The 17,809-nt window shown below is 40.9% G+C and overlaps 1 protein-coding gene across 1 annotated transcript; it reads left to right on the top strand.

Annotated features, from left to right (window-relative positions):
- Nucleotides 1–8,551: 8,551 nt before the first annotated feature.
- Nucleotides 8,552–16,125, top strand: LOC100691800 (probable G-protein coupled receptor 21). The gene has a single exon (XM_005451487.4). The coding sequence runs from the start codon at nucleotides 9,556–9,558 to the stop codon at nucleotides 10,624–10,626; it is 1,071 nt and encodes a 356-aa protein (XP_005451544.1). The 5' UTR covers nucleotides 8,552–9,555; the 3' UTR covers nucleotides 10,627–16,125.
- Nucleotides 16,126–17,809: the final 1,684 nt, after the last annotated feature.

Here is a 17,809-nt window from a genome sequence, read left to right as displayed (position 1 = left end):
GCTGACCTTTTAGTCTGCGCTTGAGCTGTAACAGAGGCAGGAAAATTAGGTCACCTTTGTACATTACCTCTCATCCACCCTTGTTTAACAGCTCCTTACAACCTTTTTTTAAGCTGATGAAGGGAAGGCATACACTGCTTATTATGTTTAATCTCCTCAGTGTATATACAGTGGCTTGCAAAAGTATTCGGCCCCCTTGAACTTTTCCACATTTCGTCACATTACAGCCACAAACATGAATCAGTTTTATTGGAATTCCACATGAAAGACCAATTCAAAGTGATGTACACGTGAGAAGTGGAACGAAAATCATACATGATTCCAAACATTTTTTACAAATAAATAACTGAAAAGTGGGGTGTGCGTAATTATTCAGCCCCCCTTGGTCTGAGTGCAGTCAGTTGCCCATAGACATTGCCTGATGAGTGCTAATGACTAAATAGAGTGCACCTGTGTGTAATCTAATGTCAGTACAAATACAGCTGCTCTGTGACGGCCTCAGAGGTTGTCTAAGAGAATATTGGGAGCAACAACACCATGAAGTCCAAAGAACACACCAGACAGTTCAGGGATAAAGTTATTGAGAAATTTAAAGCAGGCTTAGACTACAAAAAGATTTCCCAAGCCTTGAACATCCCACAGAGCACTGTTCAAGCGATCATTCAGAAATGGAAGGAGTATGGCACAACTGTAAACCTACCAAGACAAGGCCGTCCACCTAAACTCACAGGCCGAACAAGGCTGATCAGAAATGCAGCCAAGAGGCCCATGGTGACTCTGGATGAGCTCCAGAGATCTACAGCTCAGGTGGGGGAATCTGTCCATAGGACAACTATTAGTCGTGCACTGCACAAAGTTGGCCTTTATGGAAGAGTGGCAAGAAGAAAGCCATTGTTAACAGAAAACCATAAGAAGTCCCGTTTGCAGTTTGCCACAAGCCATGTGGGGGACACAGCAAACATGTGGAAGAAGGTGCTCTGGTCAGATGAGACCAAAATGCAAAACGCTATGTGTGGCGGAAAACTAACACTGCACATCACTCTGAACACACCATCCCCACTGTCAAATATGGTGGTGGCAGCATCATGCTCTGGGGGTGCTTCTCTTCAGCAGGGACAGGGAAGCTGGTCAGAGTTGATGGGAAGATGGATGGAGCCAAATACAGGGCAATCTTGGAAGAAAACCTCTTGGAGTCTGCAAAAGACTTGAGACTGGGGCGGAGGTTCACCTTCCAGCAGGACAACGACCCTAAACATAAAGCCAGGGCAACAATGGAATGGTTTAAAACAAAACATATCCATGTGTTAGAATGGCCCAGTCAAAGTCCAGATCTAAATCCAATCGAGAATCTGTGGCAAGATCTGAAAACTGCTGTTCACAAACGCTGTCCATCTAATCTGACTGAGCTGGAGCTGTTTTGCAAAGAAGAATGGGCAAGAATTTCAGTCTGTAGATGTGCAAAGCTGGTAGAGACATACCCTAAAAGACTGGCAGCTGTAATTGCAGCAAAAGGTGGTTCTACAAAGTTTTGACTCAGGGGGCTGAATAATTACGCACCCCCCACTTTGCAGTTATTTATTTGTAAAAAATGTTTGGAATCATGTATGATTTTCGTTCCACTTCTCACGTGTACACCACTTTGTATTGGTCTTTCACCTGGAATTCCAATAAAATTGATTCATGTTTGTGGCTGTAATGTGACAAAATGTGGAAAAGTTCAAGGGGGCCGAATACTTTTGCAAGCCACTGTACTTCCTTCTTGGCAGACACTGACCATAAGGAACATTTATTTTGGCAGAATGTTTTGGTTAACCATTGTCTTCCGTTGCTCCCTCTGATTGGTGAAGGTAGAACTGAAAGATAGAAAGACTCCAGTGTTTTAATATTTTTAAGTTAACCTTGTTGCAGCTAATTGTCTAATTTGAGAGGAAACATGTACAGAGACAGAAAGGCACAGTAAGCAACAAGTGCAAAGTTGCAGTCATGTGATATGTCCTTAATAATTCGGACAGTTATTGCCCTCAACCCAGGAGACTTCTTTGAAATCTGGCCCATGTGGCCTATGTGATAACTTGGGACTCATTGGCTTCTTTGTTAGAGATTCTGGAAAATTGTGCAAGCCTTTTACAACTTTCCAGATAATCACAGTTTTTACATGAATCATTTCAAGTCAGTTATTTCAGTATAATCACAGAAACAAACCAAATGGGAGCAAATTATTGCTAAGTGTATCTAAATCTGGGTCAGCTTGTTTGTTGACCTAATTGCTGTGCATATTCATCAGTCCACAGTCTGGGTATGTGCTGACTTTCACTGTGGTTAGGCTGTTTTCTAATGATACTCAAGAAGGCCAGTGCAGAGGGCTGAAGGCATGTTTGCAGTTCAAAGTGTCACAGACATGTGGCAAAAGACTATTCTTCTTTTCAATTCCCAAATGATTTATTATACAGAATAACGAGGTCCTATCATACTAATGTTTTTATTCTTGGAGTCTGCTAGAGTACCAATGCATGATTCACAGCTGAAAATTATTATAATTTTATTATTATTTATCTTTTACTCAGTTCACCCTCTGTCTGAAACAAGATGTTTTAGTTTCCTAACATCTCATTTAAAGCAACTGTCTTCTGATTGGCTGCCCTTCGTAATCAGACATAGGTGGGTGGGGCTTCTGAGCTTTAAATGTCCACATTATGGTTGTCCCATTTGTATGACACAAACTTGTCACAAACTGAGTGTTTAGACAAGTCTAAGTCTGAGCTTTTGGCTAAGAAAGTTTACTTGTGCATACACTCACATCATTATTGGCCGTGTTTATATGAGCATCCAGCATTGCAACAGTAAATGATGCCTGTTGTATAATAAATTAATTTTTTTTAAAAACTACTCAGCAAAAGATAAAGGTTATTTGAATTATCAGTTACCTAAATACATAATATAAATGTAACTTTGTTATAAAACTGTTTTCCCCACGTAAACATTATACCTACTGGACATTTTGTTAGGTACCCTTTGCTTGTACCTAATAGCAGTTCTTAATGGTGAAGATTCAACAAGCTGCTGGAAACATTTCTCAGAGATTTTGCTCCATACTGACCTTATAGAATAACACAGTTTCTTAGCTGCACATCTATGATGTGAATTTTGCTTTCACGCTGTTCACACAAATTTCTGACCCTACCATCCAGATGCTGCCACAGAAATTGAGGCTCATCAGACCAAGAAATGTTTTGACAATCTTTGGGTGTCCAGTTTTGATGAGCATGTGTGGCTTGTTGGCTCAATTTCCTGCTCTTAGCTGACAGAAATGACATCCTGTGTGGTCTTCTGCTGCTGTAGCCTGTCTACTTCAAGGTTCAATGTCGTGCATTCAGAGATGCTCATCTGCTTACCTTGGTTATAACAAGAATTACTCCTGCCTTGCTCTCAGCACACCTACTCTCTGGATGTAATACTTCACTACATCCATGAACCTCCAGTGCCATATTCCTCTTTTCCTCCTGGCTGGCAGCGCCATAGTCAACATCCTTTGCCCAATATATCCGCTTCTGCACATGTCCAAAACATCCCAGCCTTGCACTCTAATTTTGTCTTCAAACCGCTAAACCTGAGCTGTCCCATGATTTACTGATTTCTAATCTTGCACATCCTGCTCACTTCCAGTGAAAATCTTCAACTCTGCCACTTCCTGTGTATTTTTCAGTGCCATCGTCTCCAAACCATCATAGCAGGTCTCATCAGTCTTGTAAACATTATGTAATATTACTGTTAATTGTTGAACTCCAATCCCTAATTCTTTCTTCTCTTGTTTATGCCAAGTGAGTAACTTGGATGCTATTTCGGATCACATTATTCTCTCATATATCATAAATACAATCAAAGTCTGTGCTGTTATGCAAGAAGTCCAGTTTGTTTCCCCTCTGTATTGGTTGGGTAACCTAACAAAGAAGTGTAGTGTGTGCTCTCCAACTATGAATCATGTTCATTTACCACTGTAGTTTTTAAAGTCTTTGACGGTGCTGTCCAACAGCAACTTTGCATTCATAATTAAAGAAAAATGTGCTTTTCCCTCAACAGGAGCTCTTTTAGCTCTTCCTGTGCCGACACTCTGACCCTCTGGTGTTCAAATTGGCCTCCAGCAGGCTCAGGATCACAAGCTCTTTTTTTCCAAACAGTCAGTCACAAGGTGGCTTTCGCCCGTCGGCCTGCCTGTTGTTTACTGCTGTTGTGTTGACTTGGTAACGCCAACGAGGCGCTGATGTCTGTGTTCACATTGATGTTTTACAACAACTTTACAACTGAGATAATGCGGGTGCTTATTCAGACACCTCGACATTCAGCTTCACAAGTCTGGCAGATGTGGCACCTCTGACCCTTGACCTGGAAATGAAAGCAAAAATAGACACTAACATGGTGGCTAGCGCTTACCATATGGTACCAGGAAAACAAACAGTGTCTGAATGATGTCTCTCTTCCCCACCATTAGGCTGGAAGGAGCCGACATTCTTGCGGTGACCCCTCCAGTTCTTCCTGCACCAAATATCACAAGAGATGCTTTGGTTTGATGTGGTGAATCAGCAGACTGCACCGTTTGGTAATGACGCATATAGGACATGGGCTTCTTATTTTATGGCAGCCTAAAAACAACTGAGCAAGTGTTGGTGTGACAGTTACAAGCAGCAAGAAGAATCTTAAAAAAGTGGAAAAGATTTTGTGGGTAAAACTTTTCAAATATGCAGAGTAGTTACATTGTGTCCACAATTTTATTTACGTGTTTGTGAGCAACAAAGAACCAGTTAGTTTCCAGTTAGAACTGCTTGTCCTAATTTGGGACTTTCACACTCTTGTTTGTGTGTGTTGTCATACAACTGCACTTGACTGCATATAAAGATGAGTGAAACCACTGTTGTTGCGATCTGCTCCGTAGTTCGATTGTCCTATCTTCCCACCTGGTTGCCAGGCGAGGGCAGCCTAGGAGTTTAGTGTGAAACCATTAGGATTGGACTTTCCAGACTCCATAATGCACAGTGTGTGGCTCAAACAGTAAAACCTCAGCAGTGCCCAGGTGAGAATGAAACAGTCATTTCCAGGATGAAGACACATCTATGTCTCATTAACAGAAACAACTTTAGGAAAGAAAAAGTTACAGATGAGATGAACAAGTGTCTTTCCAAATGTGCACCTATATTCTTCTCTAATTATATTCTTCTCTAATGTCAGGTGTGGTATTTGGTCTCCAAAAATGATTATAACCCCACCCCTCACCATCACCACCCCCAAGTATAGTAGCATGGTGAATTTTGGTCCTGACAAAGATTTGTAAACAAGTAAAGACACGTGCAAACACACGTCTAGTTTGCTATCCTCGTGGGGGCGTGCCATTGACATAATGCTTTCCCTAGCCGCTTACCCTAACCCTAAACATCAAAAATGAATGCCTATCCCTTACCCTAAACCTAACCATAACCAAATTGTAAGCTGGACATTAAAACCACATTTTAAGTGTGAAAAATGCCTTCAACCTCGTGGAGACCTGGATTTTGGTCCCCACGAGGCCTGTTGGTCCCCACCAGTATAGTACATTTCAGATTTTGGTCCCCACCAAGATAGTAAGAAACGCGCGCACACACACACACACACACACACACACACACACACACACACACACACACACTCTTCTGCGTTGCAAATGTTGCTTATATGTGAACTCTAAGAGTAATGATAATTTAATGCATCAAAGGAGAAATTTGTTAAAAACATACAGGCACAACTTCAGTAGTCGTCACAAAAGGCTGCCAAACGATTAATTCAGATTATATTACATACATACTGGCTGTTTTTAACTTTGTGGGTTAACTAGTTGATTAGTTTGTTTTTTGAATGCTTAAGCAGATAGTAGAGCTGCGCTAGAATATTTGGATATTGTTTCACTTGTCTTCGTATTCTCTTTCGGTGCTTTATACCATATACAGTAAGTTTGTGTTCTTGATATTCCGCTCACACAGCAGACATCATCAGAGTAAGTTCACTTAAATTTTGCCAAATTAGTAATTTTATAGGACTTTTTTTTTTAATACCTTTTGATTAAATATGAACAATAATTTAAATGTAAAGATGTTTATGACCAAAATGAATTCTGATTTAGAGCTGGATTCAGATTTTCTGAATTGTCATTTCTGTGGTTTGGTCCCAAAAAATAAAAAATCAGGTCTTTTGTGCTTCATCTCTTTCCATGCCGGTCTTTATTCCTTTCTCTTGCATCCCTATTTTTCCTTTCATCTTTTCCTGTGTTTGTTCTACATTTAGCATGATCTGTAGAAATTTTAATCATCCATTAGAAACTGTGTCGTGTGTTGTGTACACACATTTATGCTTGCAGTGTCTCTGAGCACATATGTAGTTCATATGTGATCGGTGTAGCTGCTGGGGACAGTGTGGAGTGCATGTGGTTGGGTCTCAGTATAGAGGGGAACCTGCTTGATGTTTATTGGGTAGCAGATGTGGAAGGGGGAGGAGCTTCCTGTTAGGAGCAAAATGGAGGTCCATGAAAATGAAGCTTACAGAGACCTACAGGGGGTTAGAGCAATACTGAAAGGGACTCAAAGGAGGAAAGAGAGCGGAGAAGATGATTAGAGAAAATGGAGACTGTAATGAATAATTTATGCTTCAAAATTGAATATTTTAGCTGAAAATGCTTAAGTATGTGATGTAATGCTGCTCAAAATTCACAGTTTGATGTAACCTCCTTTTTGGGGGTGCATTTTGGTAAATCAGTGGAAACAGAATACAAAAAAACTTCACATTTTTATCAATTAGTTAATGTCACTGCATTTATCTACATTAATAAATTAAATCTGTGCATTTAATTTTCTTTAAATGTTTCTACACGTGTCAGAAATGTAAATAATTAGACTGCAGGCGTTTTAACAGGATGTGATCGTCAGGTTTGTTTTTTTTCTGGGAGCCGCTGAATGGAAAAGTAATTTGTGTTACTGTGACATTTACTGTTTTTTTCCCCCCTTATTGTTCAGTTCAGTATTATTTGTGTAGCACCAGTTAACAACAAAAGGTCTCATACATAAATAATAATATGAAGAATTGTGAATTTATCTCCGGGGTCATTTCATTTTGATAAAGGGACTGAAGAAGTTACCAAGGAAAAATTTGATGCATTTATTTATTTTCTTGTATTGGCTTGTTGCCCACCAAACCAGTGTTCATCAGTCACTGGCCACTTCATTAGGTACAAATATTTAATCAGCCAGTCACATGGGAGCAACCAGATAACCAGATGCATTTAGTAATGTAGACATGGTTAAGACTGTTAAAGTTCAAACTGAATGGGAATGCCTTGTTGATACCAGAGGACAGACTGCTTCAAGATGATAGGAGGGCAATACTCAAATATCTATTCAATTCACCAAGGTATGCAGAAGAGCGTTTTGCATGACATGCCAAGCCTTAAAGCAACCACAGAAAGACCCCATAGGGTGCATTTCCTGTCGAATAATAACAGGATATTGAGGCTACAATTCACACGAGTTCACCAAAATTGGACAATAGAATAGAAGAATTTCAATATATGTCACAAAGATTTAAAACAGTTCTTACAGCAATAGGAGGGTCCAACCCAGTACTAGCCAGGTGCGATTAATGAAGTGGTCAGTGAGTGTATATTGTAATATTAATTGTTTAAACGGTGGAGCAGTGAGTACCTTGACTTATTCGGCAGTACCAGTGTTAAAATGATGAGCTTTAGTGTCTGTAGCAAAAACTTGGACTGCATAACAAAGATGGATGTTATCCAGTTGCTGTGTGTGGAGTTATTATTTTAAATGTTGGCAGCTTCACCTGCTGCTAAGATGCTTTTTATTTATAAAGCAAAAACCTTTGTGTGGTCTTTACTGAAAGCCTTAATATGTGCCTATTACTTCCTTCAATAAAATTAAAAAGAAGCAACACCACAAGCCAAACTCTTTGTAGAAGCAGGTCACCACTTGGCAGGCATCTTATGACGGGTTTTCTTCACTTAATTTGGAGGTTATTTAAAAACTTCAAATTAAGAGCAAAATAAGCTTTTAACAAACCCGTTACCCTCTGGAAGTTAATCGTCCGTTTCCCGTTACTGTGTTTTCTCTTATGACATGTCTACCACAAACACTGTTAAAACATCTCCCTCGGTGACTCACATTAGCGCATGTGAAGTCTATCAAGCAGCCATGCAATCAAAGTCTCACACTCTTAATTTCAAGCATCAACAAAATCCAATAGATGCCTTACAAAACAAATGATCCTCACACCGATGTAATTTGCACCAGGCCATAATCATGATTTCTGCTTAAAATTTGTGAGTTTCTTATGGATTTTAGATGTTTTATTATATATATAATAAATTTCAGTTGCTCTGAAGCTTATTTAAAAGTTTCCTTCTCAGTTCTGTAATTGTGGTACAGTAAGAGTGGGGACACTGGGAGGCAGAAAGAAGTAAAAAATTAACATGGACGGAGGAGGAGGAGGGGAAGCGAAGTGTGTGTGTGAGAGAGAGCGAGAGAGTGAAATGAGGGGAAAGGGAAGGAAAGTGTGTGTGTGTGTTAGAGCGAGAGAGAGAGCGAGTGAGTGAGTGAAGGGGGAGGAGAGGAAAGCAGCAGTGGCAGCGCTGCATCATCACTGTATCGCCACTACAGCAGAAAGGAGAAGCAGTTCACCGTCTACCTCCTTCATCTCTCTCTCTCTGTCTCTCACACTCATGACTACACATCTCTCCATCTTCACACACACTGGAAGTCGACCAGCCGCCACTGAGCCTGACAAGAAGAGCTCCCAGTGACATTATCCATCACCTTTGGATGTTTGCCCTGCCTGCCTCCAGGATTCCAGGACACTGTCTGCTTGTGAAAATCTGTCTTTTAATGACCCGCGGATGAGGCTTCTACCCTCAGATGTGCCGTTTGATTGGACCGCCTTGACTTTCTTTGCTGAGGAAGCATTCAGTGCCGGCACACAGGAGCTGCTGGGAATTTTGGGATTGTTTTCCTCTCCCCGTTTTTACCCTTTTACCGGCATTAGAAGAGTACCAGTGGATGGCTCTTTTTATTTATTTTTTTAATCTTTTAATTGTTTGGTTCCTGCCTGCTGGAGAACAGTGCTTACCTCGGGATTTGTAGTCAAGGGAGGGGGGTATGATAAACAGCTGTGAGGGGGAGGACGGGTTGCACTGCACCACTAGACGGGCATCTCTTGTCCTACATTGGGGAATTTTTTTTCTGCCTCTCGAGGTTGCACACATGCACATATTTCACCCCCAGCAGCAGCAGCAGCAGCAGCAGCAGTGGCCGGCTGCGTTTTGCATGCACCGATGGATTACTGCTACTTTAAGGACAGGCTCGCTGCCCGCTGAGGGAGAAAAGATGCTGATATAGAAGAACAGGGGCATGCTTTGTTTTTGGAGCTGCAACTTCAGGGTTAAAAAAAATAAAGAGACTTGGATGACAGGATGATGGCTGCGTTGAGCTGAAACCGCCCCCTTCTCCTCCCTCCCTGTTCTCCAGTCCAAACATGAACTCTTCCTCTGATGCGAACCAAAGCGGCTCTCCCTCGTTCTGCCTGCTGGGCTCCATGGGTTACTCCCACAGCATGGATACCTGCGTGCTGGAGGTGGTTGTCATCCTCTTCCTCACTGTGCTCATCATCGCCGGCAACCTGGTGGTGATCTTTGTCTTTCATTGTGCCCCGCTGCTGCACCACCACACCACCAGCCACTTTATCCAAACCATGGCGTACGCTGATCTGCTGGTGGGCGTCAGCTGCCTCGTGCCCTCGATGTCCCTCCTCCACTACCTTCGAGGCCTGAATGAGGAGCTCACCTGCAAGGGATTCGGCTACATGGTTTCTGTGTTGAAGAGTGTTTCCATGGCCTCGCTAGCTTGCATCAGCGTGGACCGCTACATCGCCATCACCCGACCGCTGTCGTACACCACGCTGGTGACCCCATGCCGCCTGAGGGTGTGCATCGTGCTCATTTGGGTTTACTCTGCTTTGATTTTCCTGCCGTCGTTTTTCCGCTGGGGGAAACCAGGTTATCATGGGGACATATTTAAGTGGTGTGCACTCTCTTGGAAAACCAACCCGGCATTTAGCACCTTCATCGTGGCGCTGCTCTACGCACCAGCTGCACTTACTGTCTGCTTCACCTATGGGAGTATATTCCGGATCTGCCGGCAGCATACGAGGGAGATCTCCCAACGCCAAGCCCGCTTCAGCCCACAGACCGAGGGTGATAAAGGCGAGCGGGGAGAGCGTTGCGAGGGCTGCCCGGACAAACGCTATGCCATGGTGCTCTTCCGCATCACCAGTGTCTTCTATGTGCTGTGGATGCCGTACATCCTCTACTTTCTCCTAGAGAGCGCCGGCCTATATCACCACGAGGTGGCGTCCTTCCTCACAACATGGCTGGCAATCAGCAACAGCTTCTGTAACTGTCTCATCTATAGCCTCTCCAACAGCGTCTTCCGTAAAGGTCTTGGCCGCCTCTTTAGCCCACTGTTTCCTTCCTGCCTTGGCTGCACGGAGGCCAAAAAGGCTCCAGCCCCCGTCAGCCTGCGACCAGATCCCCGATGCCAAGTGTGAGCTCTGATGAGCTTTGACTCGGATGGATTCGCTCCGGTCGCTTTGGAGGCATCGGCCCCCCTGTGTGTGCTTTGCTCTCTACTGCGTAGCATGACACAGGTCTTTTTGGTCCTGCGGTGAGCACAGGGAGGCGCTTGTGCAGAAGCTTTCTGGCCGTTTTAAGAGGATGATTTTTGTGGAAAAAGGAGGCCGCGTCATTCCTGCTGGGACTTTCTTAAATTCTCTCTGTGTGATGCTGCTCTTTCATGGCTGCAGGCTGATGACACGGAGAAAATAAGTTTGATACTGATGAAGAAAGTTCAGAGGATTTGATAAACATGCCTCACTGCACTGATTTAATGACTCCCAAATGCAAAAAAGTATAGCACAGTGTGAGCTGGGCTGCCCAATCCAGTGAGATGCAAAAAATAATTTATTAATCTTTTCAAGCCTGACTGTAAATCTGTAAATTGTCTTGGTTCTTTCAGGGTGGAAGTATGTGTTGCAAAAAATGTTAAAACACTTGAAGCAGACTTCTGATCTGTTTCCTTTGGGGAACTCCAGATGCCAACGAGTGTAGGAAAAATCATTCACCTTAAAATCGTCACATCATCGGCTCGTGTGTGGGTTCAAAATGCACAACAGATGGACTTATTTCCCAGAGATTAAGAAGATTTAGGAGCTTGTGTGTGTTTTATCAAGAGGATTTTTCTCTCGGGTGTTAGTAAGAAGCTCAAAATCTGAAAAAGCATCAGATTTCACATGAAAAAGTTGATTTAGGAATTAGCTTTACTTTTTAAACATGGCCTGGAAAGTTTTTCTGCCAGCAGACAAGAATCCTTGTTAAAGAAACAATAGATGATATGATTTATTCTTGTTTCATCCTCAGGTTTATCAGCGCTTCTTTTTTTTAAGCCTCTGTGCTGTCTGCCTTTGATCTCAGCTGACAGAGTGCAGGACTTTTAAATCACAAGGCACATTGTAAGGTAATCAGCTCATGACTTGTAGTGCAGTCGGTGTCGATAATGAATCCGCTGTCTGTCAGGATCCTAACATCTGGTTTCAGCTAACTTTATTGCTCGTGTTTCTGCCCTGTTCCAGCAAGAGGGATATCACCCAGCTTTACGAGCCCGACCTCGCAGTGTCAGGGGTCAAAGCCTGTTTCTGAGAGCCAATGAGTGTGTTTCTATTTTTTCTGTTTTTTGTTCTTTGGTTTCATGTAAATACACTTAGAGTATCAATATTTAAACAATGGCTAACTTCGGGGGTTTTATTGATTTATTGTAGACCTGCGGGATACCAGATGATCTTGTGGATCAGTAGAAGCTTTTTAAGATTATTTATTTGCCACAGTTAAGAGGTCTGACATGCTGCACCTCCGGATTGGAGCCACTTTTTAAAAATAATTCAGTGTTGAGTAGAAGGAAAAGCATTTCTTTGTATGCTGCGTTTAAAAACTCGCAGGACTTGTTTTTAAAGTCACAATGAAATTTCTGAAAGCATCTTGACAATTTGACTTTATTGTAGTTGGAAAAAGAAGAGGGAATGGGATAGGTTTAATAATGATAGGAAGGTGCCGGTAATTTACCCACTTACCACGTGTTTGCTATTTGCCAGTGACCATTAAACAACAGAAGTAGAAGGAAAAAACTGACTATTAGATACCAGCCTGATAAAAGTTGGGTGTCACAGTGACTTGCACAAGTAGGATGGATATGCAAAGTGGAAGGTGACTGCAGTCTTCAAAAAATTCTAAAGAATAAACAAAAACTCATCGATGGTCTTGATGAACATTTGCACAGAATTGTGGGAAACTGTACCTTTACTTGTCAGTCATTTCAGAGCAGGTGAGTGGGTGGGTGATCTTTGGAGAATAGCTGAATGTGGAAGTGTTGCTGTAAAGTCATTGTGCTTCATATGCCACCCCTAGATGGCAAAAAACAAACAAAAAAACATTACAAGTATTTCGTGCATAAGAGTATTAGGCCAGAAGCCACACACGTTTACTTACTGTCTTTCTGGGATTTAGCTGGTTTGTTCTCAAAGGTAAAATTAAACTTTTTCAAGTTTTTTATCGTATGCATTTAAAAGAAATGTATGTTTTCATGAAAATTGCTTGCAAAACTGAATGAAAATCCAAACTGCACTGGCTGTACTCGGTTATAGTTCGTAGTGTTTTTTTTAAATTAATTTATTGGCTCATTTAGAAGAGCTGACATTAATAAACAGAGCTTTAAATGAGCCAAAATGAGGCTGTGCCATGTACTGCATTCTTTGTGAATGAGAAACTACACGAGCGTTCAAACAAGCTAGCCACCGTTTGTATTAGCAAGTGCTTTTACTGTGTTTATTTAAATAGTGTCCGGTGCCGTTAGTAACCTCAGATGCTGAACGAAACAGGCCTTTTATTTAAAGCAGGCACAATGAGAGGCAAGCTTTTATTTCTCTTTTTCTCTAGAATACGTGGCGGTTTTCAGGTAACAACTGTTTCAGCTGAAACACAACGTTGCCTTAAGCTAATAGGAAGTAATAACTCTCTTATTGGGCAGAAGTGTGAAATCATATTGAGCTTTTCCTCTTTTTATAACGTACACATTTGTGTAAATGTGAATGGTTGTCAAACCAGGTATCCACCCCACCAACAGTATATGAACCAAAATCTCTATAAACAAACCTCTAATATAATGGAGAATAAATCCTAACATACATATAACACCTGGAGATACTTTAATTTGAAATAGTTACAAAAAAGTCTGTCCATTTCTTAACAAGCCTTTTATTTTGAAATTTTAATTTATAAGTTATAATCGAGCAGTAAGCCTACAAAGCTAAGACATGAAGTCACATTCCTGTTAATGGCTCACTGTAAATATAAAACAGTAACGAGAATAACACCATCGACAGAATGCAAAATGGTTTCCTGGACACAGGGAATCGGACCACAAATAGAAGCTAAAGCATTTGAAAGCTTCTGAAAGATTCTTGTCATGAACATCAACAGCTGTCAGATAGAAACTGTGCACATGCAGAGAAACGAAATCAAAATAGCAGCAAAAACAGGAAACGTAAAAGTAGCTTTCAAGGTAAAGGGAGAAATGATGATGCTGAATTGGAAAACTGAGATACTGGAATGATCCAAGCTGCTAATGCTAATATTTGCCAGTTGCTAATTTTGAAATATGGTGGCAAAAAAGGTTGTTAAACGTGGCTCCGGGCATGAAATTTCGCTTGATCCACTTCCGGAGATGCTACATAAATGCGCTCCACCTCTGTGCACCGAGGAGCAAGGAGTTTATTTCTCACTTTCAGCTCAAAGACAAAGACCTTACTAACTAGAGCACACTGAGTCACGATTACCAATGTTCACATAAAGCAATGGATTATTTAGCCGGTTGTAATTACTTACTGGTCACAGGTGGTTGTCTCAATTCCTTTTTTAAAACTTTAGGACTGTTGTCATGTGTAATCAAAGATAACAGTAGGCCTAATAAGATGCTTGCTTGACAGTAGCTTTATATTAAAGGTTGCATCTCTTGTCTGTTAAAAACCTCAGCCAGCTCCCAGTAATAATACAGTTGCTGCATATGCATGCAATTGCTTGGTGACCAGTTTTCCTAAGTGCTTCTGGCCGGACTCTCCCAGCCTCCATAGAGTGAGGTGCAGGGAGCAGTCTGACACAGAGAGGCACGTCTGTGGCAAGTTTAAAATCACTAGTTAACATATAAAGCACACCTTTGGACTGTGAGAGAGCATGCAGACTACACAGGTAGGCCTCTAGCTGACCAGGAAATTTGAACCCAGAACTGCCAGTAAGATAATACTACAGCGCCTCAATTTCAGAATCAATCTGCAAACTTTAATAACTTTATGATCTTACAAATTCTGATTAGAATTGGGTCCTATAATGTTAATTTGTACAGCTGCTTGATTCCTAAGCTGTGTATGCAGAGTTGGTGCCTTTAAGAACATTTGTAATGGAATAATCTGACAAATGATATAGTTTGCAGACTGTCCAAGAAGTTTGTGCTTCAGTTTTGGTGAGATTCTAGCATTTTATTTGTCTGTTAATTAACACTAATTAGCAGGTGTCTGTGTTTACCGCTCTACCCTGACTCCCAAATAGAATCACTCCAGGCTCAAGAGTTAAAGCCTTAACATGCAGACTCAAAAAAACTGAGTCACTATGGTTTTGTCCATTGTATATTTATAGTCTAATCTTCAGTTTGCCTGCTGTCTTTGAGTAAATGTGCTGTGTGTAATTGGCAAATGACATTTTTCTGAAGAAACATGCTCATAATAATACTTTAGTTCACATATACTCTGAGTATACATGCAGTTTTATTGTCTTTGATCTTTTAATCCACATATTAAAATGTAATATTTAGATATTATGTTATTCTTATCATTGGTTTAAATTCTACAGAAAACAAAAATGCAGATTTTGGGTTAATGTCAGTGATTTGGAGGTTAAAAAGAAACACTGAGGGCAACATATGTAATGGCTTCTGTGCTGCTTTGAATGTCTTAAATAATATTATGTCCATAAACATTTGGTCGTTTTACTGTTAATTATGTTCTCACAGTGTGCATGGAAATAAATGTGAACTGTAAAAGCTTTCAACGAGAGAAACGTGACACTGTTAAAATCATTATCATTACTACTCTTATTATTTCATTGTGACTTTAACCAGTGTTTAGTTTTCCCAATAGAAACACAAACATGCCTTTTCACCACGGGGGCTGAGGTGCCAGAGTTCAGATCGATGTCAGGGTTCAGGGTTCAGCTGCAGGACTTTCTGGAGACTTCCCTGAATATGTTCTGTTCAGATTTTTTAGCACATTTTTCTGTGTCGTGCTATTTCGTGGCGTTCTGTCTACAGAATCTGCTTTGAAATGTAAAATGTTGACATGTTGGACCCTCCGGTTTGTTTATTGCAGAGGATGCTTCATCATCAGACTTTACCTGCATGATTCTGGTTCAGTCTGGATCAGTGCGTCTGTCTCATGATGCTACTGAGAGAAATTTACTGACTGTGCTCCTTGTCTTCTAAATACTGTTGCATAACACAGATGGCTCACTCTGTTTTTTGATGATGGCAACGAGTTCAGGAAACAGGAATGACCTATTCCTTAAACTGCTGTCAGGAAAACATCAGATTCATCTGCCAAAAGTGACATTTTTGTCATTAGAAGTCGTACGATTACGTTGACGAGTTCCATGTGCAAAACCCGGATATGTTAATTAACATGCAGATCGTTTGAAGTCCTGATATTTTCCTTGACAGCCTCGCAGTGCTGCTCATCTGTGGGAGTGGGTGTGATGCAGCTTCCAGCTTCCCCTCGAACCACAACAAATCAATAGTGGTAGCAGAAAAAAATCTGAATGAAGGGCTTTTAATGTTGTTACTCTGGTTGAACTGTTTGCTTCTCAGCTTGTGACCCGAACTTTGAAGAACCTGCTGAACATTGTTGTAAATAGAGGTGTAATTGTCTGATTATTAAAAAGAGATGTTCTGTTTATGTGGTTTGGGGTTGATTTGATATGCAAAATCCTTTAAATGATCCATCAAACTGTTTATTGTAGTAATGTTGGGAAAACTAAGCCAGCTGAGGTTAGTTATTAGTTCCTTAACAACTGTGAACGAAGCATTGGAGTGCAACTTGCTAGTTTATTCAAGGTTTTCATGTTTGGGTTGAACTCCCTGCCACGATCCACAAGTCCACTAGACTGTATCTTCAGCACAAATGATTCTGTCTATATATAGCATATGTACTGCATATTATGACATTCTTTGAATTCCACATAATTTATTACTAGTGCAGTAGGAAAGCCTTTACTGGATGCAACATGCTGCAATTTTATGGTTTTACAACAGAATTGATATAAACAGTAAGTAATTCAAATTCAGGTGTGAAACAGCACGCTGCACAGCGAGCCATCTATCTTCTCACCGGATGGCTTTGCAAAGTTTGAAAACTGCACAGAAATGACCAGTAATTTGCTTTTTCGAAATAAAATGCACTGCCATTATATAAATAAATAATAAATAAGCAAATTTTTAGTTTACTTTTTATTCTACATGCGGAGGTTTTGGACCTTTTTTAAAGAGCTACTTGAACTCGCACTTTCCATATAAACAACAGACTGAAGAAATGTGGAAAAGCTGCACTTATTAACCTGTCTTGAGAATAATATTTGCTTTATATTAAAAGTTGTAGCTCTTGTCTGTTTAAAAAGAAATAATCTCTGGTGCTTGTGCTCTGCCAACTTCCAATAATAATACAATTGCTGCTTGTGACACACACTTAATACTTGTCTCCCAAACTGATAACTTCGAAATCTCAGACCATCTAATCATTAGTTTTCTTAACTGCTTCTGGCTGGAATCTCTCCCAGCTCCCAGAATGAGGTGCACGGAGCAGTCCATCACACAACTAACACGGAGAGGCTCATAAAAAGCAGACTTTTGGACTGTGGGGGAGCATGCAAACTACATACATATATGCTATGTTTGGTATACATCTTTTTTTTCCTTGCTAAAATAATAAGTTAGTATCATAGATTGATAATGTTAGTAAAGCAGAAAGCTACTCGTAGTCAGCCAGCTATGACTTTCAGTTCAGTTCAATTCAGTTCTATTTTATTTATATAGCACCAAATCATAACAACAGTCGCCTCAAGGTTCTTTATATTATAAACTAAAGACTCTACAGCAATACAAAGAAAACAGAGAACACCCCAACAATCATATGACCCCCTATGAGCAAGCACTTTGGCGACAGTGGGAAGGAAAAACCCCCTTTTAACAGGAAGAAACCTCCAGCAGAACCAGGCTCAGGGAGGGGCGGAGCCATCTGCTGCGACCGGTTAGGAAGGAAAACAGGACAAAGACATGCTGTGGAAGAGAGACAGAGATTAATAATAATTCAATTCAATTCAATTCAATTTTATTTATATAGCGCCAAATCACAACAAAAGTCGCCTCAAGGCGATAATAAAATAATAAAATGTAGAGAGGTGTATAAACACATAGTGAGTGAAACAGAAACACTCAGCAGCCAAGAAGTATTGCAGCATAACCAAGTCAGCATTAAGGGGTCGTCTGATTCAGCCCTAACTATATGTTTTATCAAAATGAAAAGTTTTAATTCTAATCTTAAAAGTAGAGATTGTGACTCTCTCCCGAATCCAAACTGGGAGCTG

The sequence above is a fragment of the Oreochromis niloticus genome, linkage group LG12, assembly GCF_001858045.2.
Source record: "Oreochromis niloticus isolate F11D_XX linkage group LG12, O_niloticus_UMD_NMBU, whole genome shotgun sequence".
Classification (NCBI taxonomy): domain Eukaryota; kingdom Metazoa; phylum Chordata; class Actinopteri; order Cichliformes; family Cichlidae; genus Oreochromis; species Oreochromis niloticus.
This window is presented reverse-complemented; position numbering and strand designations above follow the sequence as displayed.

Coding starts and splice junctions, on each gene's coding strand:
- LOC100691800 (XM_005451487.4), top strand. CDS start 9,556: ATGAACTCTTCCTCTGATGCGAACCAAAGCGGCTCTCCCTCGTTCTGC.